This window comes from Macaca nemestrina, chromosome 4 (genome assembly GCF_043159975.1).
Source record: "Macaca nemestrina isolate mMacNem1 chromosome 4, mMacNem.hap1, whole genome shotgun sequence".
In the NCBI taxonomy this organism is placed as follows: Eukaryota; Metazoa; Chordata; class Mammalia; order Primates; family Cercopithecidae; genus Macaca; species Macaca nemestrina.
In genome coordinates this window covers 14,300,774-14,328,299 of record NC_092128.1, presented here as the reverse complement: position 1 = coordinate 14,328,299, position 27,526 = coordinate 14,300,774, and the positions used below count along the sequence as shown (strand labels likewise).

General features: G+C 36.8%; 1 protein-coding gene across 4 annotated transcripts in view; it reads right to left on the bottom strand.

Moving 5' to 3' along the window:
• The window catches only part of LOC105474828 (thiamin pyrophosphokinase 1), a 391,525-nt gene that overhangs the window by 215,507 nt on the left and 148,492 nt on the right, over positions 1-27,526 (bottom strand). For 3 of the 4 annotated variants that reach the window (XM_011729642.3, XM_011729643.3, XM_011729641.3), the window contains exon 4: positions 13,791-13,860. In XM_011729642.3, the coding sequence (XP_011727944.2) occupies positions 13,791-13,860 (70 nt within the window). Of the gene's footprint in view, positions 1-13,790; positions 13,861-16,208; positions 21,439-27,526 lie in introns of those variants that run through there. The other variant, XM_071094307.1, reaches the window with a different exon arrangement.

Here is a 27,526-nt window from a genome sequence, read left to right as displayed (position 1 = left end):
TTATACTGTTGATGAAGGTTAACTTAAGCACAAATATTCTGGAAAGCAAGTTGTCAACTTAGACTTAAATACATTTTTTAAAATTTATAACTTCTGGCCCATATCTTAACATCTGTGAAACTACTCTGTCAGAAACTCATACACTTATAATAATACTTAATGTTTCTATAATACTTAACAAAGTTTTATTTACCAAAGTTTTACTTATAAAAAACTTATAAGTTGGCTAGGCACAATGGCTTACGCCTGTAATCCCAGCACTTTGGGAGGCCAAGGTGGGTGGATCACCTAAGGTCAGGAGTTGGAAACCAGCCTGGCAAAACCCTGTCTCTACTAAAAATACAAAAATTAGCTGGGCATGGTGGCGCACATCTGTAGTCCCAGCTACTTGGGAGGCTGAGGCAGGAGAATCATTTGAACCCAGGAGGCAGAGGTTGTAGTGAGCCGACATTGCGCCACTGCACTCCAGTCTGGGCAACAAAGTGAGACTCTGTCTCAAAAAAAAAAAGAAAAACAAAACAAAACAAAAAAGACAAGGTATGAGCTACGTACCTTTCTGATATATGGAGAATGGCTGAGAGATAAAAATGTAACAAAATTTATACATAATGACCTGGGAACATATTCATAATATAATGTTAAAAATAGGCATGATGTAAAGCAACTTATAGATAAAAATCTGTATTTCATTACATGTGCACACATACATACACTGAGCAATAAACATACAAAAATGTAAATTTGAAAAAAATTATATATGTAAAAATATTAACAGAAGTTATCTATAGGAGTGGGATTTTAGGTTATTTTAATTTTTTTCTTTATGTCTTCCTCTATTCCCCAAATTCATTATAATAATCCTATATCCATAAGTGGGGGAAAAGTTAGAGGTGATAGCAGAGAATTTGTCTTTTAAAACATATAAAGTTTAAAAGAAAGGTAAATACTAAATGATACAAATTTGAGGTGTTTATCTTTATATATTTTGTAATTATGACTGCATCGAAAATTACTTGAATATGGTTTTATTTAAAATTGAACAAATAGGCTCAATTAAAATAAATAAGTTCAGTTCAGATTTTTGTCACACAATTTGGCTAAAATCTCACTTTGATAATCCTTGCCTCCTGTATCCTAATTTGATTACATCCCATTAAAAGCATTAGAGGGCATCAGTGTAATGCATGATCACTAACTCTCTTCCTCCCACATCAGAATTAAGCTTTGGCGAGCAACTGCCACATGGAGGAAAGTCACTGGGAAAGCCCTATTACTGCTAATAGGAATCATAAGACCACACTATTATGCAAAAATGTTCTTTTTACTGACTGATAAAATGCCAAGATGATACAAACTGTAGTTGTTTTTCTTGTTCCTAACACATGGAACAGCTCTCCAGTTACTAATAACCAACTAATGTACAGTCGAGCAGGAAAAAAACTGAATATACACTAGAGGCCGCTAGTGATAAATAAGTGAATTTTACATGAAGTGGGGAAAAAGATGATGCTGGCTCTACAAAGAAAACTGCATCCTAAGCTTCTAAGCTTCAGCTGCCCTTTTAACTACTGTGCTGGAAGTCAGAAAGCAATTTTTTTCTTAATTATTTCTCACTTTAAATATTTTTTAATTAAAAGAACTAAATCTGGGAAGTTGTCATCTTGGGAAATTTTGTAAAAATTTACTAGTATTGTATATTTAAATTAAAGCTTTACCTTTAAGTAATGAAGGTAAAGCTTTTTATATATTACGAATTAGAAAAATAATGTTATTCTCTCACTTAGTTGTCACGAAGACCCAAACCAACTAAAGAAAGCTCTATGTTGTAAAATATAAGCTTGTCTTGGTAATATTTCATTAAGGGGGGGAAATATTTTTAAATGCAAAAGATATCTAAAAAAAATGCACAACCCTCTCCCTGGAAAGTTATGAATCGTAAGAGTAAAATTTTAAAGTTTACTTGGAAACAAATGTAACATGAATTCAGAAAACAAGAATCTTTTGATTAAAAAAAAATTTATAAAACTAAAGAGGAATTATACTTCCTATATACTTTTTTTAAAATTTGAAAAGAATGTTATTAAATTTCTCAGAATACATGAGAGGCATTTTTGTCACTCATTTGCATGACAGATGACCATTTCTTTCCCTTTCACTGTCATTAGATAGTGAGGAAGAAAAACAGTTCCCAACCAGGGGCATTTTATACCCCAGTAAGTTAGGGAGGTGTGTGGGGAGGGAGAAGTAAGGAGGAGATTAATAAAGACCATTAGACTGCCCTAGGGTATGAAGACAGCACAGGCAGCAGAGAAAAGACGCTGCAGATGTGTACTCATAAGGATTCTTTTGTTTGTATTTGTAGTTGGCTGGTCCCACTTAGGTGTGCAGAAACTAGTATGGTCTCAGTCTTGACGGGAGGCAAATCCCACTCCAGAAATAAACACAACCACTAGAAACAAGGACATAGGCAGACAGTCCCTCAGAACCACCTCAACTCAGTTGAACACGATATTACACTAGAAAAGAGACACAGTTCGGAATTCACCTGTAGTCCACCCAGTGGCCGGCTCACAGGTGGCTAAGTGCAAGTCCTCACTTGTTCTTGGAGTGTAAGCATAGCTGTGGATCTGGCTTCCAGCTTCCCTTGCTTCCTAACTGTTTCCCAAGCTTCCCAATTCCTGCATACTCCCCCAGCCTTCCCACTTTCTCTATTAATTATACCACTTTTGATTCTTGTTTACATTGGCCAGAGTTCTTGTTCTTTACAACTAAAAACCCACACAAATACAAAAAAGTTAAATAAGTCCTAATACTGTTACCAGAAGAGATTTTGGTATTGGTCTCTGATTCTCCTCTTGAATAAAAATAATCTTAAGAATTACTTTTTGGGTCAGAAACATTCACACTGCAATCTATGACAGTATGCTACATGAAGTCTTGACGAGTATTTCTAATCATTCTTTAATAACTCTTAAGCACATAGTTAAGAACTAATTGCTGGGGATGAGACAGTAAAAATGCTAGAGAAATGTATGCTTTCACTGAGGTTACCGGCTGGTGGGAATATGTAAAGAGGTGACTCTAATATGATGTGGTAAATGTTTGATAATGGACGTGCTGGATAAGAGAACTTCAAGGACAAATTATGTAAGAGAGACACAGAATAATAATGTAACAAATCTGGTAAGGTAAGAAATCTAGCCACGAAACACCCTTAAATTACTTAGGATTTGTCATCTACTTGCTTAACTGAATATGTGGGGAAATTATTTTCAGGGTGAACTGTCTAAAAGGAGTAACGATGCTTAGTTAAAAATATTTACTTATCATCTATTAGTTATCAAACCTGATGAATAAAACAAGAACAGGGAATTTTTCCCAATTAAATAGAAGCTCCCATGGATAATTTCAACATCATGTGGCATTACGGTGAAGGACTGCTTAGAAAATTCATTCCTAACTTGGGTCTCTGGAAACGAAGATTTCTGGGGAGACACAACACATGGGTGAGTTTTGAAAGATAATGATGCATAACACATGGAAGAAAGCAGGAGGCTTTTAGAACTGAATGACATAGTGTTCTGTAAAAGAGAAAAAAAACAAAACCTCCATTTGTATCTAAAACCTGCTCCTTGATATTTCCAAGGGCACGCCAATGGTTTGAAAATAATAGGCTTTTTTCAACATTTAGATGGCACAAAGATTTGAAAAAATCTTTTAAACACTGTTAATGCATACACATCTTCTCCTCTCATGGCTCCTGTAGCCCTGGGTAACACGCCCAGGTGTCGGCACCCCTACATGATGCCCAGCAGCAATGGATGGAACCTGATATCCAAGGTCAAAAGAAAGTGCTCCCTGGTCTAAGCCCCGTAGAGAGGGACAACACCATCTTCCCTGTAGTCTAAGCAGAAGCACGGTTAGTCTCATTCAACCAAACTGCTCCTTGTAATTAGAAATCATAGGATTTAGGCCGGGCGCGGTGGCTCACGCCTGTAATCCCAGCACTTTGGGAGGCCGAGGCGGGCGGATCACAAGGTCAGGAGATCGAGGCCACGGTGAAACCCCGTCTCTACTAAAAATACAAAAAATTAGCCGGGCGCGGTTGTGGGCGCCTGTAGTCCCAGCTACTCGGGAGGCTGAGGCAGGAGAATGGCGCGAACCCGGGAGGCGGAGCTTGCAGTGAGCCGAGATCGCGCCAATGCACTCCAGCCTGGGCGACAGAGCGAGACTCCGTCTCAAAAAAAAAAAAAAAAAAAAAAAAAAAAAAAAAGAAATCATAGGATTTAGAGAAGTCAGCATTTTTAATACTTATGATTTTTTTATTTTAGTTCCTTTCAGTCTAATCATTCAGAGACTAAATGCCCTCTTATTCATCATTTAAGTTCCCTTCCTCTGACTTTCTCTAGCTCTCTTCTACTTCAAAAAGCTAATAACAGCCAGAGTTAACTATACTGTAGTCAAGTATATTGCATATAATGTACACACACACAATGACTTTTTTCTTAGTGTGGTATAATATCTTCTGTTGTATTTTAAATGCCCTGAGCTTCTTCAGCATATTCTTGACCTTGCTGGCTACAGAAGCAAAACTGAAGGCTTTAAGGAACACACCTCAAATAACTCTCAGATTTCTAACCCCACACTGCAAGTGACAGTTCAGTGCTCATCTTTGTGTAATTGCCATTTGGATATTTTCCCATAAAATTTATTCACTAGCCCTTGCTTAACTTGAATTCCAGCTGTCACTTCTGTTCCCTAACAATTGGAAGACGATGGATAGCTCAGTTGCAATCCTATCATCAACTAAAATGTCCTGCCCTCTATAATGATGTGTCAACAAATAATATAAGCCATCCTGTCTAGTGTTGGAGTTTTTCTGTTTGCTCTTGACCCAATAATACAAATCCCAACTTTTAATAACAAGAAAATCATGCAGGAAGAACCCAAGTGTGTGTTTGCAAGAAGACGTGTATGTGCGATAACGTAAGTGCGTACGAAAAACCAGACAGGGACCGTTCCACAACTTTTTAAGACACAATTTTGTATGTGTAGTATTATGCGATTACTTTCAACCGTCACTTCTTAACTCATTGATCTAAAAATCTATTAAAAATAAGTTTAAAACGTGACAAGAAAACATGAGCTCTTATAGTAACAATCACTAAAACAATTCAACTTTTTTTTTTTTAAAAAGTAAAATTTAAAAAGCCACATGCTACTCAAAACTTTTGACAAATGATCTCGCATTCTCTAAAAAAATTACTGGAAGATAATTTATTTCTGAAGACTCTCTCCACAGTGCAGGAAGGGAAAAGGGTTCTGTCAGGAACATACTTTATGAAATAGAATAGCCATAAAAAACAATGCCTCTGATTAAATTTAGTTGTAAACTGACTTCCTGCAGCTGCTTAAAATGGTCTCACTCTGAAAATTTATTTTGAGTTCATGCATGATCTGAGAAACATAGCACCTTTGCATACACATTCCTCCCTCCTCCAGTATTCCAAAATGATTCATAGCTGTGCATGGATAACTTTGAGACCTGTGATTTATAGCATTTGATAACGAACAGACTAAAATATATTACTAAACTAATCTAATCAATAATTGAAGATAAATATGCCTTCACAGTTTGTTGTGTAAGGTTCTTTAATACTAAGACTTCTGTTGTAAATTCTCTTTAAAATGCATTAATCATTTTCACCTTTCATCATTTTGATTCAAAGACCTAATAATGTTGACATGCTTACAGAGCTTGGTAATTTGATTGCATAAATACTTTTTAATGGAAATTTGCTGACGCAAATGACTAATCATTGCTAAGGCTAGGCTTATAAGAATCGACTGAACCAAAGACCTTTGGTTCATATTTGTTTCCTTTCTGCATATGTTAAAGCATACAGAAATTACATGAGAGGCTTGAAAAGTAGTAAAAAAAAAAAAAAAAATCACAATCAGTGAGAAAACTACTCATAGAGAGACTGAAATCAACTGTCACATATGTTGGAGGTTATCAAGACCACAACTTATGCTCAGATACTTGACACCAACTTATTTCACACTGATTTCATGTTTATTGTCTTATTCCTTTAAAAACAGTACTGAAGAAGCTTTTATATACATTTTACTAAGATATAGTAAATATAGACCTTACATATAAGTCTTTACTACTATTTTATATAATGTCTATCTAGGATTGAATTGAAAACATTGAGAATTTTGCTTGGTTCCAACTAAAAGAACACATATTCCAAAGAAGCACATAAAAATTGACAACAAATTCCAACAAAAAGACAAGTTTTAGAAATTAGGTTCATTAACTGCATAAAATAAAGAAAGAAAATTGTGGGGTATCCATATACTAGAACACTACTCAACAGTAAAAAGGAACAAACTACATAAAATAACATAATAAATACATAAAATACATGGATGAATTAAAATACATAAAATAACATGAATGAATCTCAAAAGCATTTGATAAGTGAAAAATGACAGAAAAGACAACAAATTGTGTGTTTTCATTTGTATGACATTCTAGAAGTCTACAAGAGACACAGTGTGGGAGGAGGAGAATGACTGCAAAGCAAGAGGTAGGAACTTTTTGGGATGATGGACGTGTTTTAATCTTGACTGTGGTGGTGGGTACGCAAGTATATAATGCTTCAAAAATAATTGAACTGTATGTTTAAAGTGGATGTATGAAATTATAGCTGAACAAAGCAGATTTAAAACAAAAGAAATCAGATGCCAAATACTACATTCCTATATGCCAACCACTATCTGAAAAATGCGTATAACCTGTCTGAAAAGTAAAACAATGACTACATTCAGAATAGTTAAGTATGACAAAAATATTTACAGCTATGGCCGAAAACTACATCAAGTACACACTGAACTATTCAATAATTTATCACTATAGCTTTTAAGAGCCATGCTCTATCCTCTTGATTTATCCAGATCTTCTGTAATTAGCCACAGTAACGTTACCTCATCAAGATTTCTCCAAATACTCCAAAAGAAAGTCATCTCTTCCTGAAATGTCATAGATGAAGAAACTACGCACGAGAAGTTAAATTACTTGCTAAAAGTAATGAAGTGGCAGAATCCGATTTTGAACTGTAATCGAACTCTCTGACTACATAATGTCCACTCTGGAGGCTGCTGCTACCTGCAATGAAATAGAATGAAAGTGTTCCAAGTTACTCACAGACAGCCAGACTTAGACTGTCATTGATTCCTTCAAGAGTAATCAGATACTTGCTACCAGATGCCTGGGTTAATTGTATTGATAAAGGCTTTAGAAGCTAATTCTTAAGAGCTATCCTCCCACATTATTCAGTTATTTTAATTATATTTTGAACTTCGTTTAGCTGGGCCACAAATAGTCTTAGAGTTAGAGTTACAACAGTCATCCTCTTCATACTTGATTAATCTAAAAAGTAGACTGATCTGATGAGTAAGTTGCATGATTATATAAAGCTCAAAGGCTTAAATTGTAACTGTGAGAAAATTAATGAAGTGAGAGGAAAAAGAGATCAGGAACATATTTTGCTTTTCTGTTTAAATAGGTCCTCATCATCCTGCCATTGTTAATGAGTGTTTAATTACGTGGTCATTTCCATGAATGCAAGGGATTTTTGTTAGGTGCTCATATTTAAACAGAAAGGAAACTCCTAAACATCTGAACTAACCTAGAACAATGTTTATATAAAGATACTCTCCTGTAGAATTTTCCATTCAGGATTCTATAATTCATTAATTACTCTGAGAAAACTAACCTAAAAAACCACCTTCCCCACATTTCAGATATCCTACACACAATACTAAAGATATAGCAACTTCTTAGACTGTTATGCTGATGAGTCTGAGAATCTCTAAGTACCACAAAATCACAAATAAATAAAAAACCCTCATATTTAGCACTGATATTCATGGTACACATATTGCTCTCAAAATGCCAATGAATTCAAAGGCAAGGACCTTAGCTCCAGGATAAAAGATTCATTTAGACAGGAATTAGAATGCAACGTAACATAAGATACTCTGGAAATAAGTGAGATATATACTATACATGACTTCAGACAAAAATGCACAATCTTTTTAGACATGAGCCATTTCTGGCTTATAATACTAATAAGATATATAATTATTGAAAGTTTCTTTAACAACAAGATACTTCCAATAGCTGGTATTATATCTTAGAAATCCTTGACTTAACAAAAGCTTAGTCTTACATCTCTGCTAACATATCAAGGAAAAATCACTAATTCAAATAAATTCTCAAATGCTCATTAGTGTACCAGATATGAAGCATATAAAGATGATTAATTATGATTGCTGCCTTCCAGGAGTTTACCACCTAGTGAAGAAGATAAGATACATCTAGGCATAGCTAAATCACAAGATAAAATGAGAAAGTAAATAATTACAAAGTATTATGCAAAGTTAAAGGGTAATAGATCACTAGAAATTTACAACCTAGTAAAGAATGGAAGTGTTTACAGCTTTAAATCAAGGCCAAATGTGAATGTAACATTGTGATTTAAGAGTATTATTACAGTGTAGGAAATGCCAAGTCACTTCAGGCTGGAAGGGAAGAGGAGCCCTCCTGGAGTACATGGTGTGTTATTGGAACACTGATGCATGGATAGGATTGCTACAAAACGCGCTAGCACACGCTGCTAAAACCATCTAAGAATGAGGACAGCACAGGATCTACCATTAGGATTATTTGGAATGGCCATACAATTGTAATGGGTGGTGCTAATGTATATGAGATCAGCCATGAGAAAGGGCCAGAGCAAAGGCAGAGAGGAGAAAGGGAAAGGCAAATTTAGGACAGTGAGCAGTTCTGCTTGACCAGAATATAAGGGAAGAAATTGGGCATGCCAAAAAAGATAACCCTGCATCTCACGGTGGTTAATTTAGCTTTCATCCAGGAGACAAAGGAGAATCTCCCCGCCTCTCCCTAGTCACTACAAATGCATACACATATGCATACCTCCCATGCTCTGTGGTCCTCATCTTTCACAGCCCATTAGGATCCTCAGAATATTTTCTAATTCCTCCATTCTGGTCTAACTCTCCTTGCTCTATGCCTTCCTTTGTTACAGAATCTATCACATTGTACTAGAATTTTCTGTGTATGTCATATAATCCATCATACTGAATGGCACCAGGGAGCTTATGTTTACGAGCTTGCATCCACTTAACAAGTAACTACAGAAAAATTAATCATATGTCCTACTGTCCCACAGGTCAGAATCAATAGATATTAATAGATACACTGCAATTCATGGTAAGAAAAAATATTTAGGGCTTCTTTATCAAAACAAAACCTGATAAATGAAGAGAGGCTGCTTTCATGGTTGAAACAGAGACAGACATTTGTGAAAGATGGAATGGCCTTGAGGACATTATGCCACATAAAATAAGCCAGTCACAGAAAGACAAATGCTGCAAGACTATCTCATCTGAGGTATCTAAAATAGTCAAAATCATAGAATCGAACTGTAGAATGGGGTCGCCAGGGGTGGAGGAAAGTGAGAAATGAGGAATTACTAATCAATGGGCATAAAGTTTCAGTTAAGCAAGATGAGTAAGTTCTGGAGATCTAATGGATAACACCGTATCTGTAGTCAACAATATGTATTATACACAAAAATTTGCTAAGTGGTAGATCTCATGTTAAGTTTTGTTACCACAGTTTTAAAACAATTTTAATAAAGATTGTGTGCAAGCATTTCACACATCTAGTATAGAATTGGACCTAAGCTCATGGCTGTTTTTTTAATTAATAAAAGTGATAAATAAGAATTGTTTTACAAGGTATTTATAAATCAAATCATGAACTAGCAATGGTCAATAAATACGTGAAAAGATGCCCAACATCCTTAGTTATCAGAGAAATGTAAATTAAAATCACAAATTCCATTCACAAACACTAAATGGCTAAAATCAACAAGATAAAAAAGAACAAATACTTGTGAGGATATGGAACAATACAGACATTATTCGTGGAAACATAAAGTGGTACAACCACTTTGGAAAAGTGAAATGTCAATTTCTAGAAAGTTAAATATATATTTACCCTGTCACCCAGAAACTTCATTCTTTGTACCCACTTCCCCAAATTAAAACATGTTCATGGAAACCCTTGTATAAGAAGTGGCATTTACACATAATAGCCAAAAACTGGAAACAACCAAATGTACATTTGGTGAATAAACAAATGTAATTGTGGTATATTCATACAATAAAATACCACTGAGCAATAAAAAACAACTACCAATACATGAATGAATTGCAAAAACATGTGAGCAAAAGAAAAAGGACACAAAAGAACACATACTATATGATTTCTTTTGCTCGAAATTCAGTAATAGATTTTTTTAAAGTCTATAGTAATGGAAATCAGAAAGCAGTTGACTAGAGGTAAAAAACTGGATATCAATCATGAGGGAATTTTCTGGGGCTAGAGAAATGTTCTCTGTCTTGTTTTGGATGGTGGATAAGAGGCTATAAATAAATGTCTGACAAAACCCATGTAATTAAACATCTATGATATGCATTTCACTATACATTAACTATGCCTAAAAATTATATAACTTATATATGTGATTCATATAATACACATGATTTATATGTGTGTGTGTGTATATATAACCTTTATATACATACAGAAAGGTAATTTTTTAAAAAGGACATAGGATCTAACTTAAAGAAGTTTCTATTGGCCAAAGACGAGACAATCTGAACACTGAAAACAGTGGTATCTGCACATCTGTAATAAAATGAAACCTATCTAATATGTATAAGCCAAGAGTTTTGGGGCACTAATTCAGTATTCTGAAAGCAGGTAACAGAAGACTATTAATCACCTCTATTTCATAAACTATGTTTCCACTGAGTAATCTTGGACTTTCTGGGCTGCAGGATAAATGGGCACTATGTTTCCACTTGCTGATTACAGTCAAATTCCATACCCTTTTCTGAGTCTTCTTTTTACTACACACATCTCCCCACGAGTCCCAACCGCCTCACCTGCCACACTTCAACCTTCCCTTTCCCTCTGGGTCCATGAAAGAGTAAAGGAGCCAGCAGGCCCAGGCAGGGGCCTGGAGCACACCTGGGTCCTCTTCAGGCTCTCCTAGGGCCCTGGCTCCATGAGGGACAGATGAGGACCTGAATGTCCAGGGGCATCCAGAAGCAGAGTGACACGGGGCCTGGGGCCTCACGCCCTGCCCCTCCTCAGCCTGAGCAGAGGAGAGAAGGTCCCACCACTGATTTTTCCCTGAGCTTTACTCCTCTGTAAACTTTGTTCCTCTGCTGCTGTCTGTATGTCTTCCTACCTTCTGTTCCAAATGTATAAATATTTTGTCTTCAACTGAAGATGGATTCTTCAAAAATTCAAATTCATGTTTTATCACATAATTATGAGGCATTACATTGTACATATGGATGTTAAGTAAATAAATAAGAATAAGACAAGCAGTGGTCCACAAAGTACATACTGACTTTTTAAAACTCATGCATATTTTTTCCTTTTTTATTTTAATGCCTTTCTATTAGAAATACAATTAAGAGGAATTATGTTTAGTTACCTGAATCCAATTAGTTTGACTGGTTAGGGTTTGTATTTAGAGGTTGATTCAAGGACTTAATTCCCACATGAGACAGTTAGTTTCACTCATCTTCCTATTAGAGATTCTGTCCTCACCCAGGCCAGCAATGTCCCTGGGCATCAGAGTAGGAATCATTGCAAACACACAATTACAACTAGAAAATCAATGAAAAATACAATGTTTTATTGAACATCTTCATATATGAACAAACAGTTGTTAAATTATAGAAATCTTCTTGGAAGATTTCTAGAAGATTACTTATCAATGTGTTGAGAAATATCACACGTGGTTATATTGAAATTTGGGCAAAAAATAATGGTATTCGCCCCCTAAATCTGGTAATCTGTTTTGCTTTCAAATATGAATAAAAGCATTTTGTTTGAAATCATCTGCTTTGTAGCAACATGGATGCTGCTGGAAGCCATTATCGTTAGTGAATTAATGCAGTAACAGAAATCCAAATACTGCATGTTCTCACTTGTAAGTGGGAGCTAAACATTGAGTACTCATGGAGATAATGATGGCAACAACAGACACTGGTAACTACGAGAATGGGGAGGCAGGGGGTTAGGGGTTGAAAAAGTAACTACTGGACATTACACTCACTACCTGGGTTAACAGGATCATTCACATCCCAAACCTCAGCATCACACGATATACACGTGTAACGAAACTTCACGTGTAACGTGAATCTAAAATAAGAGTTGAAATAATTTTTAAAGTGCTCTGTTATCTTTCTTATTAGTGTCCACCCCAATTCAGTAAAAATAATCAATATGAGAATCTATATTTCTTCACAAGCATTATCGATAGATCTTATGATCAAAGATCACTTGGGAGGCACAGTGCTGAGATCCTTTCATTTGTGGTTATAATTATGTTCACAAGCTACACCTGCCAGTAGAGAATACCTGGCACCAGATTGTTTGCCAGCAAGCAGGCTACAGGTCCAATACATAAGCTCGGCCTCATGGGCATTACGCTCTTATCTGAAGCAATTGGCCTAGACACTTTTTTTTACAACACATACTTGAGTACTTTTTCACACATTGTCCATGTCAGGTCTTGGAGGATACTGTCAGAGGAATTTGTAAAGTTACAAAATAAAGGAGCAAAAAACGTTAAGAATTTAAACTGTCTTTTAGGCTGTCACTCTTGCTATATTTTTTGATAATGCATCTAGTCCCCAGACGTTAGCATTAGCATGTCCAGTCTCGAAGGAAACATGCCTTCCTCCTATAAGAAACGGCTGCTTTCAAAAAGCAGCTCCAGTGTCAGAAATTTTGATCCCATAAAGAAAAATATATTATTTCAAAATACATACATTTAATTTGTACCTAGAGTATGTTACATCATAATGTTTTTATTTTTTGCAGCGAGGAGGTAATTTCTTAAACTATAAACATTTCAACATACTTAACAGCACATACGACAGAGATGAAACTACGTTTCATAGTTAGTCTACTTATATCTTCACTATAAATTCTTGTGTTTGCCAAGGTGTTTAAACTACAAACATGTTCACAATGAGCTAGGTTTAAAATCTGCTTCCATCAAACATATTATCCGTCTCAAAAAAAAAAAAGAAAGAAAAAAAAAGAAAAATACCTCACTACACAAAGTAAGAAAAATCAGAGAGCAAGGATAGTAAATCTTAAGGAAACTATTCATCTCCTAAAATATAAGTGTACGCATAACTGAGAAATAATTAAGTTAAATTATACTGGGCTTTACTCAACACTAATATAAAATCTCATATTTTCCATGAGGGAATATATACCTACTTTATATAAAATCAGTTTTTATTCATTTACACTGTTTGAATAACATCTCAAATTGCCATTTGAAGTTTTATTTTAGCTGACTTTCACAGTTCTCACAAGTATCAAGATTTGATAATGCTACTTAATGTGGCTTTGAAGTAGCAGAATAAAGGTTTTGAAAATAAGAATAGATGCACCTCATTCTACTAAAAGATACCATTCAAAGCAAGAAATAATACAACATGGTTAAGCAGCTCAGGTTACTCTTCCCTCACTGGGGAGATTTTCCATAAAAGAGTCTGAAGGAAAAATAACAATGTCCACTTACAAGAAGAAAATAAAACAACAGAGAGCAGAAATTAGTGGTACTATGCACACTGGCTAAAAGAAAGCATACCTTTCTCTCTCTCCTTCGGTGATATCATATAAGCGGTTGGCACCTCCATCAGCACAGGCTCTTAAAAGAGCTTCAAATAGAAAGAACAAAATCAGTTCAATACAGGAGGCACAGAGCAGTATCTTTCAAATGATGATCACTAAAAAGCAGGCACTCAGACGCACACAGTCACGCTAACCTCCGTGAATCATTTCACATTCATCTGTTGACGCTGCTGGTACTAAAAACGATTCTATATTGCATGTGACAAATGACAAGTTTATTTCCTTTCTGCATCCTTTATTTATTTATTTCTTTTTCTCTGAGACGGAGTCTGGCTCTGTTGCCCAGGCTGGAGTGCAGTGGTGTGATCTCAGTTCACTGCAACCTCCACTTCCCGGGTTCCAGTGATTCTCCAGCCTCGGCTTCCCGAGTAGCTGGGATTACAGGCATGCGCCACCACGTCTAGCATATTTTTGTATTTTGAGTAGAGACAGGGTTTCACCATATTGGCCAGGCCGGTCTCAAACTCTTGACCTCAGGTGATCCATCCACCTTGGCCTCCCAAAGTGCTGGGATTACAGGCGTAAGCCACCATGCCCAGCCTTTCCATCTGTTTTGATTACATAAAGGAGAAGACTGTAGACGGTGCTAGCATGTCTTCAATGTTTCTTCCATGACAGGCAACAGAAAATGGTTTGTTGTTTTTGTTGTTTGAGACAGGGTCTTGCGCTGTCACCCAGGCTGGAGTGCAATGGCTCAATCACAGCTCACTGCAGCCTCAACCTCCTGGGCTCAGCTGATCCTCCCACGTCAGTCTCCCAGGTAGCTGGGGCTACAGACACACACCACTGGATCCTGCTAATTTTTATATTTTTTGTAGAGACAGGGTTTGCTCAGGCTGGTTTCAAACTCCTGGGCTCAAGTAATCCACCCACCTTGAACTCCCAAAGTGCTGGGATTACAGGCGTGAGCCACTGCACCCAGGAGAATATGGTTTTCATTGTGTTCTCTCCTTTTAATAATTTTTACATATACTTTTGATTTACAACATGTAGTATGGGTTTCCATTTTTATTTTGATTAAAACATTTCCTCTTAAAAATAAATGATAAGCATGTTTATTTTAAAACATAAGTAAATAATAATCTAGATAATAGGAGCACAATGTAAAAATTGTGAAGGTGGTACAAAATTAACTGAAACTTGGAAATGCTAAGGTAATCAAATAAATCCTGCTGTCTCTCCACCTTGGGCCTTGGCCTCCTCCTTTCCCATGATTTCTCCCTGCTACTGCTCTCAGATTTGACACTGCTCATCAACTACTCCCTGAAGTTTTGCAGTCCATGGAAGGTGATTTTTTGTTGCTGGTGCTACCTTCCTGATTTCTATTTTTCATAGAGATATTTAGTATCTTAGCATCAGCTCAGAATGAACATTGTTAGGCATCAAACTAGCAGGTTCTTTGCAAGAGTCCTAAGATAATGTGACAGGGTCTCCACTTTAAGCATCTACTAACCAGTACAAATAAGCCAGAAGCCGATTAACTAACGTCCACTCTCAGAATTGACCAACAAAGTGAGAAACTACTTTTCTTTTAAATTAAAATTAATGGCACAGGTAAGTGGAATTGAGGGAAAGAAAACAAGCAGCCACTTTCCCTTATGTATTCCTCATGTATCTGAAATATAAAATAGTTCAGATGAGTACAGCCTCTAGAAAAAGATCAGTGATACGTGATTTGTTTTAGAAACTGTAAAATAATAGATGCTAGAAAATGACCACTTAAACAAATAAAAATCCACAATTTCCACTGTGGGAATTTCCTCTGAATTTAATCCACCCACGAGCGCAAGACGTCTTATGAAAATATTTGAAATAGGATGGAATGGTCCCAAATCTCAGCAGGGGACCTAACCACCTCCTGACATTTCACACCTGTATACCCCACCCAGCTCTAAGGCACGTTTAATGAGCGTCTCTTGGTGGTAAAGACACTCCTCTTCTGTTTGACTGCAAATGTAATGATTTCAGCTTCACTCTGGAATAACAGATTAGCTGAGTATAATACTGTAAATTGGTAGTAAATTTGATGGTATTAGTACATTGGCTTCTGATTGCCATTGGTACACTGATAGTTTCAGAAAGCCGCTGTCAGTCCAATATTTTTGTGTATCTAACCTGTTTTCTCTTTCTGGCAAGTTTTAAGACTTTCCCTTTATCTTTGGTTTTTCAAATTTCACCATGATGTAGCTTATTTGAAATTAACTGTGCTTCCAAGGTTGGGCATGGAGGCCTCAGGAATGTAATCCCAGCACTTTGAGAGACTAAGGCGGGAGGAATGCTTGAGCTGAGATATTCAAGACCAGCCTGGGCAACATGGCAAAACCCTGTCTCTACAATAAATTTTTAAAAATTAGCTGAGCATGGTGGCACTCACCTGTCATCAGAGCTACTTAGGAGGCTGAGGTGGAGGATCACTTGTGCCTGGGGAGGGCCAGGCTGTAATAAGCCAAGCTGGCACCACTGCACTCCAGCCTGGGCGACAGAGTCAAACCCTGTCTGAAAAACAACAAAATGTGCTTCCTAAATCTGAGGACCCATGACTGTCTTCAGTTCTGCATAATTCATAGCCACTTTTAATTCCATTATTTCATGTCTTCCATTCTCTCTCTGCATCAATTTTCTGACACTCCATTTAAACATATTTTTAGACAGTCTCATTCTGCCCTTCACATTTCTTAAACTGTGTCACTTCTATCACCTTTTCTTTCTGTATATGCATGTAATTTCTTGAAACCTCTCTTTCAATTATGTCTAGTCACCTGTTTAAAACATAAAAGTTTATAGTCTTACTGATTCTTTTTAAAGAAGTTCTGTTTGGTTCTTTTTTCAATTCAAGGTCTTTTCTGATAATCTGTTGCTAATGTTTTCTATACCTTCTTTTATCCTTTTCTTTTCTTTTTTTTTTTTTAAATATCCTTTCCCTATGAATGGGATATTTAAAGAATATCTACATGACTATATTGTCAGAAATAAAAGTTCCAATGTGTTTTCCACTTATTCATGATATGTAAGGCTATTTTATATGTTCTATGTTACATGAGAAATAAAGCAGAGGACAAGTGGAAAAAAACATTCCTTTTCCCTGTAGCTTACTCACCTGTAAATAAGCATATGACTTATGGAATAAGGTTATTAAGTAATTATTTAATAATTACATATAGTGCCCATTATGATACAAGAACACATAAGCATTCAATAAACATGAGTCCTCTTTCTCCATTTTTGTCAGAATGAAAAAAAAACTGAAAAGACTGTGTTCCTGGAAAAGAAAAGTCATATCTACTTAGAAAGTAAAAAACAAAAAATAAGAGTTTTCGGAAAGACATCTAAAAGGGACGTTACAAATTCCCAATACACTTTTTCTTGTAAGGAGTGGCACCCAAATTCAAATGATGTCACAAATATAACCTGCAGAAGATCACAGAAGATATTGCACATTTCCTAAGTATCAAAACTATCAAAAGCTAAAATATAGAGATCATCTCACGTACAAAATATAGCACAAAACAAGTGATTCGGGAGAAAGAAACAACTCATTAATAGAAACAGATGGTAAACTGTCAGTAATTATCTTTGGAGTATATAAAACAATTCTCTGCAAATAAAACTAACAAGTGTATGGAACATTTTTATGTAATAACCGATTCACTAAAGTAATATGAAAGTCTCAGAAATAGTAGTTTTTAATGATCAAGGATTATCAAACAGAATGACTTGCCAATTTTTCACATTATATCATTTTGCAAAGATCAGTTGAATTCAACACGTATTCCTATTATGTGCTAGGCTTTATATAAAATAAAAAGATGAACAACAAACAGATCTAGTTCTCTAGGCTCATATTATAGTGAAAAACATGAAAACAGAAGCAAATACATGCAATGCACTGTAGACTGCGGTGAGGGCTATGAGAAAGTCACCAAAATGCAATAGGAAGACAAGGAAAGAAGAAATGAATTTCAGTGGATAAATGTGTAAAACTGCTAATAATAAATCCAGTTCAGCTAAGATCACTGTTACTTTTACAATAGAAAAAATGCTAATGCTGTTATTTCTAACATCCATCTTTAAATTGATATTTCTTGAGCAGATTATAAAAAAGACAAACACCTATATCACAGGAAGTAAATTTGTCCACATATATTCCTGCTTTAAATGGCAAAGGGAGCTAAAATAAGCATGATGATATGTATAGACTATTTTCTCAGTGCATGTAGGTTGAGAGTAGGGAGGAAAAACAAGCTCCAGTCTGTCCCTAAAACCTTTTTGTTTTCAGTAAAGCATGACCAAAAAAATGTATTCTAACTCTCCTACATTTTATTAACCAAAAGGTTTTCACCAGTTTCAAATATTTTCTATAAACATAAATAAAACTGCATTTGAAAAATAAAATGTTTCCAACATATTGTAAACAACATTGGCATAAGTTCATGCACAGTGACGTCTGAAAAATGCGTAAACCAGTATCACTGTTAGAGAAAGTGACCAACTAAAGGAACCAGAAGTAGGGGACATTCTTTAATTTTTGATAAATTGTAACGAATCTGCCTAAAAAAACTGTTCACTTCATCATCATTTAAGTTGTCCCAGGCTTTAATGAACAGAAGTTACTGCATGAGTTATCTTTTAATGTAAAAATTCCATTGGCTTATACAGCAAAATTTCTGCAGATTTGTCACATACTATAACTTCAATGGCTGAGCAATTACTTACCATGCAACAGGCTGATAAACAGATGAAGACTAAAATATATTAAAAACCTCTACAGCAACTTTATATTTTAGTAGAACCCGTAAGTAGGTGAAAGAAATCTTTAACTTTTTTTTTTACTTGGCATAAGTTAACATTACTGACAAATAATGAAGAGCTTCAGGCACAGAGGTTAGTTCCCTACTTCAAATAGCTACCTATTTCTTTGGAATAAAGTTGAGTTGAAATAACCTCACTTTCTGCAAAGTAGATTATCAATTAGTTCCAATTATTAAGGTGGGAGAATAAAACAAAGTAGATTCTGCAGTTTCGGTTAAAGAACACAAGAGACAGAGGATTTCAGTGCTAGTCTAGATCAGCCACTTAGTCCTATGATGTTGAGTTAATCCTAGGCATTCTGATTTTAATGCAAAATCAAGATCATTTGGTATATCCTACCAAAATCACACACACACAAATTCAAGGACTAGAGAGAGACAACATAAATAAAACTAGAAGGAAGGTGCATGAGGAAACATCATCTCACACGCTGTTGATGAGGCTACAACGTTGAGGGACAGTTTGGCAGATTTATAAAAACTTTAAAGGTGTGTACCTTTTTACCCAGAAATTCTACGTAGCCTGCATAAATACTTGCCAAGAATTACAAGGAAATATGTACAAGGATATTTGCTGTGACAGTCTGTGTAATCATGAAAAACTAATAGCAAACTTATATGGCCCACAGGTGAATGTTGGTAAAATATATCATGGTCCTATTTTTTTTTTACCATCGAAAACGTTAGATCTTATATGTATTAGCATATTATCTGTTAGGAGATAGAGTGTTATTTTTAAACTTTGAATAACCTTGGTCAAATCTTCCTTGCAATAGCAATTCATGGAAGGTATAGGAACATACTAAATCCAAGAAAACTAAGCATCAGGTAAAGGTCTTTATGTCAAGATTGTAGCTCAAGTAATCAGCAATCAGCATTGATAAGATGCACCCGCACTGGAAAATGGGCCCTAGTCTGGCACCCTGAAGGAAACCAAGGGATAAAAACTAAAGAGACCCCAAAATCAACGGCTTCCCTGGCAAAGCATATCCCAAATGTGGAGTGACTGGTACATTTGAAAGCAATTACTGTGAAATGACAGACCTCACTAATTTTGTTATCAAGCTTTATTACCTGCCTCATGGCCTTAAAGTTGGCATTGAGTAAAGCCTATCATGCCTTATTAGTTTGTTAATCCAAACACAAGAAGACTTCTATATTCCATACGCCAAACTCATTAACAAGGATTATTTATGAGGAATGGGGATGGCATAACGAAAAAGACTTTTTAAAAAATTACTTACAATAATCACTGTGCTGTTAAAACTATTTCTCAGTAATATGAATTATATTGTAATTACAATTTTAAAACCAACAGTAATAATTAAAAGGAAAAATAAGAGTTACAGACTTAAGATATAGCAGGACTGATTCCAGATCCAATCTCAGGAGAAGGGGGAATTAGATATGTTGCCAGATTGGTCAGGATTGAGTCACAGGTGTCTACAGTTAAATGAGAGGACAGAAAAGGTCCAGAATCTTATTTAGAAGATGTTTCACTGTGTCCCAGGAGAGCTAAATAATTCCAATTACTTAAATCTTGTTTATTCCTAACCAAGTTATTGCCCCTAGTATTTCAAAGATTCAATTAAGTCTTATGTTCCTGAAATCAATCTAATCTGTCAATATTCATAGTTTGAGCTAGGGATTCTGTCCCAAATCTGAGAAACAAAAGTAAACCACTTAATCTCCAACTTCTGCTAAGCCACCTCTAGCACCCATAAGAGTTAGCCTAGCTGCGGAAAAGAAAATGGATCCCGTCTGAATGCACCTCAGAAACAGTCCACTAGCAACTGCACATCAGTAAGTGATAATTATTTGCTAAATATGTGAGTACGTACACAACTACACAGGTATCAGTTGGAAGTTTATTATCAGGCACTAAGGAGGATAAGTGAGTTTTTGTTTTTAATTTGTATTGCATTAAGAACACAAGATCAGATTTAATCTCTTAAATAAGTATATAAAAAACGGTACTGTTAACTATACATACAATATTGTACAAAACATCTCTAGAATTGGCTCATCTGGCATTAACTAAAACTTTACACTCATTGAAAAGCAACTCCCCATTTGCCCTTCCCCCAAGCTCCTGGTAACCAGCATTCTACCCTCTGATTGCATATGTTTGACTATTTTTGATACTTCATATTAAGTAGAATCACACTGTATTTGTCTTTCTGTGACTGGATCACTTCACTTAGCATAATGTTATCTAGGTTCATCTATGTTGTCATATATTCATTCTTTTTTAAGGCTGAAAAACATTTCATTATATGTATAGTCTACATTTCTTTATTGATTTATCAGTTGACAGACATTTAGGTTGTTTCCACATCTTAACTATTGTGAGTAGTGCCACAATGAACATGGGAGTGCTAATACCTTTTTGGGATCCTGATTTCCATTCTTTTGGATTAAACACCCAGAAGTGGGATTTCAGGACTTTATGGTAATTTTATTTTTAATTTTTTGAGGAATCTCCATACAGTTTTCAACAGCGTAAACCAACTGAGTGCACATGTTTTTCACTCCTACCAACAGTGTCCAAGTGTTCCAATTTCTCCATATCCTCAACAATACATGCTGTCTTTTGTTTTTTGATAACAGCCATCCAACAGGTGTGAGTCAATACCTCATTGTGGTTTTGATTTGTATTTCCCCGATGATTAGTGAACTGAACATCTTTTCATGTACCTGTTGGCCATTTGTGTGTCTTCTTTAGAGAAATGTCTATTCAAGTCCTTTAACTATTTCAGAGAGAGTAGATTTTAGATGTACTTACCAAAAAAAAATATATATATATATATGAGATGATGAGCATGTTAAATTGCTTACATCAAGTAATCATTATGTATATCAAAACATCATGTTGCACATTTCAAAAGAAGACATACATGATGCCAACAATATCTAAAAATGCTCAACAATCACTAATTATTAGAGAAATGCAAATTGAAACCACAATGAGATACCATCTCACATCAATCAGAATGGCTATTGTTAAAAAGTCAAAAAATAGGGAGGGCAGAGCAAGATGGCCAAATAGGAACAGATCCAGTCTCCAGCTCCCAGCGCGAGCGACACAGAAGACGGGTGATTTCTTCATTTTCAACTGAGGTACCGGGTTCATCTCACTAGGGAATGCTGGACAATCGGTGCTGGTCAGCTGCTGCAGCCCGACCAGCGAGAGCTGAAGCAGGGCAAGGTATCGCCTCACCTGGGAAGCACAAGGGGGAAGGGAATCCCTTTTCCTAGCCAGGGGAACTGAGACACACAACACCTGGAAAATCGGGTAACTCCCACCCCAATACTGCGCTTTACCAAGGGTATTAGCAAAAGGCACACCAGGAGATTATATCCCACACCTGGCCGGGAGGGTCCCACACCCGCGGAGCCTCCCTCATTGCTAGCACAGCAGTCTGCTATCTAAGGGCAAGGCAGCAGCGAGACTGGGGGAGGGGCGCCCGCCATTGCTGAGGCTTATGTAGGTAAGCAAAGCCCTGGGAAGCTCGAACTGAGTGGAGCCCATAGCAGCTCAAGGAGGCCTGCCTGTCTCTGTAGACTCCACCTGTGAGGACAGGGCACAGCTAAACAACAAAAAAAAAAGCAGCAGCAGAAACCTCTGCAGACGCAAACGACCCTGTCTGACAGCTCTGAAGACAGCAGTGGATCTCCCAACATGGAGGTTGAGATCTGAGAAGGGACAGACTGCCTTCTCAAGTGGGTCCCTGACCCCTGAGTAGCCTAACTGGGAGACATCCCCCACTAGGGGCAGACTGACACCCCACACCTCACACGGCGGAGTACACCCCTGAGAGGAAGCTTCCAAAGCAAGAATCAGACAGGGACACTCGCTGTTTAGCAATATTCTATCTTCTGCAGCCTCTGCTGCTGATACCCAGGCAAACAGCGTCTGGAGTGGACCTCAAGCAATCTCCAACAGACCTACAGCTGAGAGTCCTGACTGTTAGAAGGAAAACTGACAAACAGGAAGGACACCCACACCAAAACCCCATCAGTAAGTCACCATCATCAAAGACCAAAGGCAGATAAAACCAAAAAGATGGGGAAAAAGCAGGGCAGAAAAGCTGGAAATTCAAAAAATAAGAGCACATCTCCCACTCCAAAGGAACGCAGCTCATCGCCAGCAACGGATCAAACCTGGATGGCGAATAACTTTGACAAGTTGAGAGAAGGCTTCAGTCCATCAAACTTCTCAGAGCTAACGGAGGAACTATGTACCCAGCACAAAGAAACTAAAAATCTTGAAAAAAGAATGCATAACTAGCATAATCAATGCAGAGAAGGCCATAAATGAACTGACAGAGATGAAAACCATGACACAAGAAATATGTGACAAATGCACAAGCTTCAGTAACTGAACCGATCAACTGGAAGAAAGAGTATCAGCGACTGAGGATCAAATAAATGAAATGAAGTGAGAAGAGAAGTCTAAAGAAAACAGAGGAAAAAGAAATGAACAAAGACTTCAAGAAGTATGGGATTATGTGAAAAGACCAAATCTACGTCTGATTGGGGTGCCTGAAAGTGAAGGGGAAAATGGAACCAAGTTGGAAAACACTCTTCAGCATATCATCCAGGAGAACTTCCCCAACCTAGTAAGGCAGGCCAACATTCAAATTCAGAATATACAGAGAATGCCACAAGGATACTCCTCGAGAAGAGCAACTCCAAGACACACAATTGTCATATTCACCAAAGTTGAAATAAAGGAAAAACTATTAAGGGCAGCCAGAGAGAAAGGTCGGGTTACCCATAAAGGGAAGCCCATCAGACTAACAGCGATCTCTCGGCAGAAACTCTACAAGCCAGAAGAGAGTCCGGGCCAATATTCAACATTCTTAAAGAAAAGAATTTTAAACATAGAATTTCATATCCAGCCAAACTAAGTTTCATAAGTGAAGGAGAAATAAAATCCTTTACAGATAAGCAAATGCTTAGAGATTTTGTCATCACCAGGCCTACCCTACAAGAGACCCTGAAGGAAGCACTAAACATGGAAAGGAACAACCAGTACCAGCCATTGCAAAACCATGCCAAAATGTAAAGACCATCAATGCTAGGAAGAAACTGCATCAACTAACGAGCAAAATAACCAGTTAATATCATAATGACAGGATCAAGTTCACACATAACAATATTAACCTTAAATGTAAATGGACTAAATGCTCCAATTAAAAGACATGGACTGGCAATTTGGATAAAGAGTCAAGATCCATCAGTTTGCTGTATTCAGGAGACATATCTCACATGCAGAGACACACATAGGCTCAAAATAAGGGGATGGAGGAAGATCTACCAGGCAAATGGAGAAGAAAAAAAGCAGGGGTTGCAATCCTAGTCTCTGATAAAACAGACTTTAAACCATCAAATATCAAAAGAGACGAAGAAGGCCATTACATAATGGTAAAGGGATCAATTCAACAGGAAGAGCTAACTATCCTGAATATATATGCACCCAATACAGGAGCACCCAGATTCATAAAGCAAGTCCTTAGAGACTTACAAAGAGACTTAGACTCCCATACAATAATAATGGGAGACTTCAACACTCCCACTGTCAACATTAGACAGATCAACAAGACAGAAAGTTAACAAGGATGTCCAGGAATTGAACTCATATCTGCACCAAGCGGACCTAATAGACATCTACAGAACTCTCCACCCCAAATCAACAGAATATACATTCTTCTCAGCACTACATCGCACTTATTCCAAAATTGACCACATAATTGGAAGTAAAGCACTCCTCGGCAAATGTACAAGAACAGAAATTATAACAAACTGTCTCTCAGACCACAGTGCAATCAAACTAGAACTCAGGACTAAGAAACTCAATCAAAACCGCTCAACTACATGGAAACTGAATAGCCTGCTCCTGAATGACTACTGGGTACATAATGAAATGAAGGCAGAAATAAAGATATTCTTTGAAACCAATGAGAACAAAGATACAACATACCAGAATCTCTGGGACACATTTAAAGCAGTGTGTAGGGGGAAATTTATAGCACTAAATGCCCACAAGAGAAAGCTGGAAAGATCTAAAATTGACACTCTAACATCACAATTAAAAGAATTAGAGAAGCAAGAGCAAACACATTCAAACTAGCAGAAGGCAAGAAATAACTAAGATCAGAGCAGAACTGAAGGAGATAGAGACACAAAAAACCCTCCAAAAAATCAATCAATCCAGGAGCTGTTTTTTTTAAAAGATCAACAAAATTGATAGACCACTAGCAAGACTAATAAAGAAGAAAAGAGAGAAGAATCAAATAGACACAATAAAAAATGATAAAGGGGATATCATCACCGACCCCACAGAAATACAAACTACCATCAGAGAATACTATTAAACACCTCTACACAAATAAACTAGAAAATCTAGAAGAAACGGATAATTTCCTGGACACTTACACTCTTCCAAGACTAAACCAGGAAGAAGTTGAATCCCTGAATAGACCAATAGCAGGCTCTGAAATTGAGGCAATAATTAATAGCCTATCAACCAAAAAAAGTCCAGGACCAGATGGATTCACAGCTGAATTCTACCAGAGGTACAAGGAGGAGCTGGTACCATTCCTTCTGAAACTATTCCAACCAACAGAAAAAGAGGGAATCCTCCCTAACTCATTTTATGAGGCCAACATCATCCTGATACCAAAGCCTGGCAGAGACACAACAAAAAAAGAGAATTTTAGACCAATATCCCTGATGAACATCGATGCAAAAGTCCTCAATAAAATACTGGCAAACCGAATCCAGCAGCACATCAAAAAGCTTATCCACCATGATCAAATGGGCTTCATCACTGGGTTTCAAGGCTGGTTCCACATATGCAAATAAATATAAACAGAACCAAAGACAAAAACCACATGATTATCTCAATAGATGCAGAAATGGCCTTTGACAAAATTCAGCAGCACTTAATGCTAAAAACTCTCAATAACTTCGGTATTGATGGAATGCATCTCAAAATAATAAGGGCTATTTATGACAAACCCACAGCCAATATCATACTGAATGGGCAAAAACTGGAAGCATTCCCTTTGAAAACTGGCACAAGACAGGGATGCCCTCTCTCACCACTCCTATTCAACATAGTGTTGGAAGTTCTGGCTAGGGCAATCAGGCAAGAGAAAGAAATCAAGGGTATTCAGTTAGGAAAAGAAGTCAAATTGTCCCTGTTTGCAGATGACATGATTGCATATTTAGAAAACCCCATCATCTCAGCCCAAAATCTCCTTAAGCTGATAAGCAACTTCAGCAAAGTCTCAGGATACAAAATTAAGGCGCAAAAATCACAAGCATTCTTATACACCAGTAACAGACAAACAGAGAGCCAAATCAGGAATGAACTTCCATTCACAATTGCTTCAAAGAGAATAAAATACCTAGGAATCCAACTTACAAGGGATGTAAAGGACCTCTTCAAGGAGAACTACAAACCACTGCTCAGTGAAATAAAAGAGGACACAAACATATGGAAGAATATACCATGCTCATGGATAGGAAGAATCAATATCGTGAAAATGGCCATACTGCCCAAGGTTATTTATAGATTCAATGCCATCCCCACCAAGCTACCAATGACTTTCTTCACAGAATTGGAAAAAACTGCTTTAAAGTTCATATGGAACCAAAAAAGAGCCCGCATTGCCAGGACAATCCTAAGTCAAAAGAACAAAGCTGGAGTCATCACGCTACCTGACTTCAAACTATACTACAAGGCTACAGTAACCAAAACAGCATGGTACTGGTACCAAAACAGAGACATAGACCAATGGAACAGAACAGAGGCCTCAGAAATAATATCACACATCTACAGCCATCTGATCTTTGACAAACCTGAGAGAAACAAGAAATGGGGAAAGGATTCCCTATTTAATAAATGGTGCTGGGAAAATTGGCTAGCCATAGGTAGAAAGCTGAAACTGGATCCTTTCCTTACTCCTTATATAAAAATTAATTCAAGATGGATTAGAGACTTAAATGTTAGACCTAATACCATAAAAACCCTAGAAGAAAACCTAGGTAATACCATTTAGGACATAGGCATGGGCAAGGACTTCATGACTAAAACACCAAAAGCAACAGCAACAAAAGCCAAAATTGACAAATGGCATCTAATTAAACTAAAGAGCTTCTGCACAGCAAAAGAAACTACTATCAGAGTGAACAGGCAACCTACAGAATGGGAGAAAATTTTTGCAATCTACTCATCTGACAGTGGGCTAATATCCAGAACCTACAAAGAACTCAAACAAATTTACAAGAAAAAAAACAACCCCATAAAAAAGTGGGCACAGGATATGAACAGACATTTCTCAAAAGAAGACATGCATACAGCCAAAAGATACGTGAAAAAATGCTCATCATCACTGGCCATCAGAGAAATGCAAATCAAAACCACAATGAGATACCATCTCACACCAGTTAGAATGGCAATTATTAAAAAGTCAGGAAACAACAGGTGCTGGAGAGGATGTGGACAAACAGGAACACTTTTACACTGTTGGTGGGATTGTAAACTAGTTCAGCCATTATGGAAAACAGTATGGCGATTCCTCAAGGATCTAGAACTAGAAGTACTATATGACCCAGCCATCCCATTACTGGATATATACCCAAAGGATTATAAATCATGCTGCTATAAAGACACATGCACACGTATGTTCATTGCGGCACTGTTCACAATAGCAAAGACTTGGAATCAACCCCAATGTCCATCAGTGACAGACTGGATTAAGAAAATGTGGCACATATACACCATGGAATACTATGCAGCCATAAAAAAGGATGAGTTCGTGTCCTTTGTAGGGACATGGATGCAGCTGGAAACCATCATTCTCAACAAACT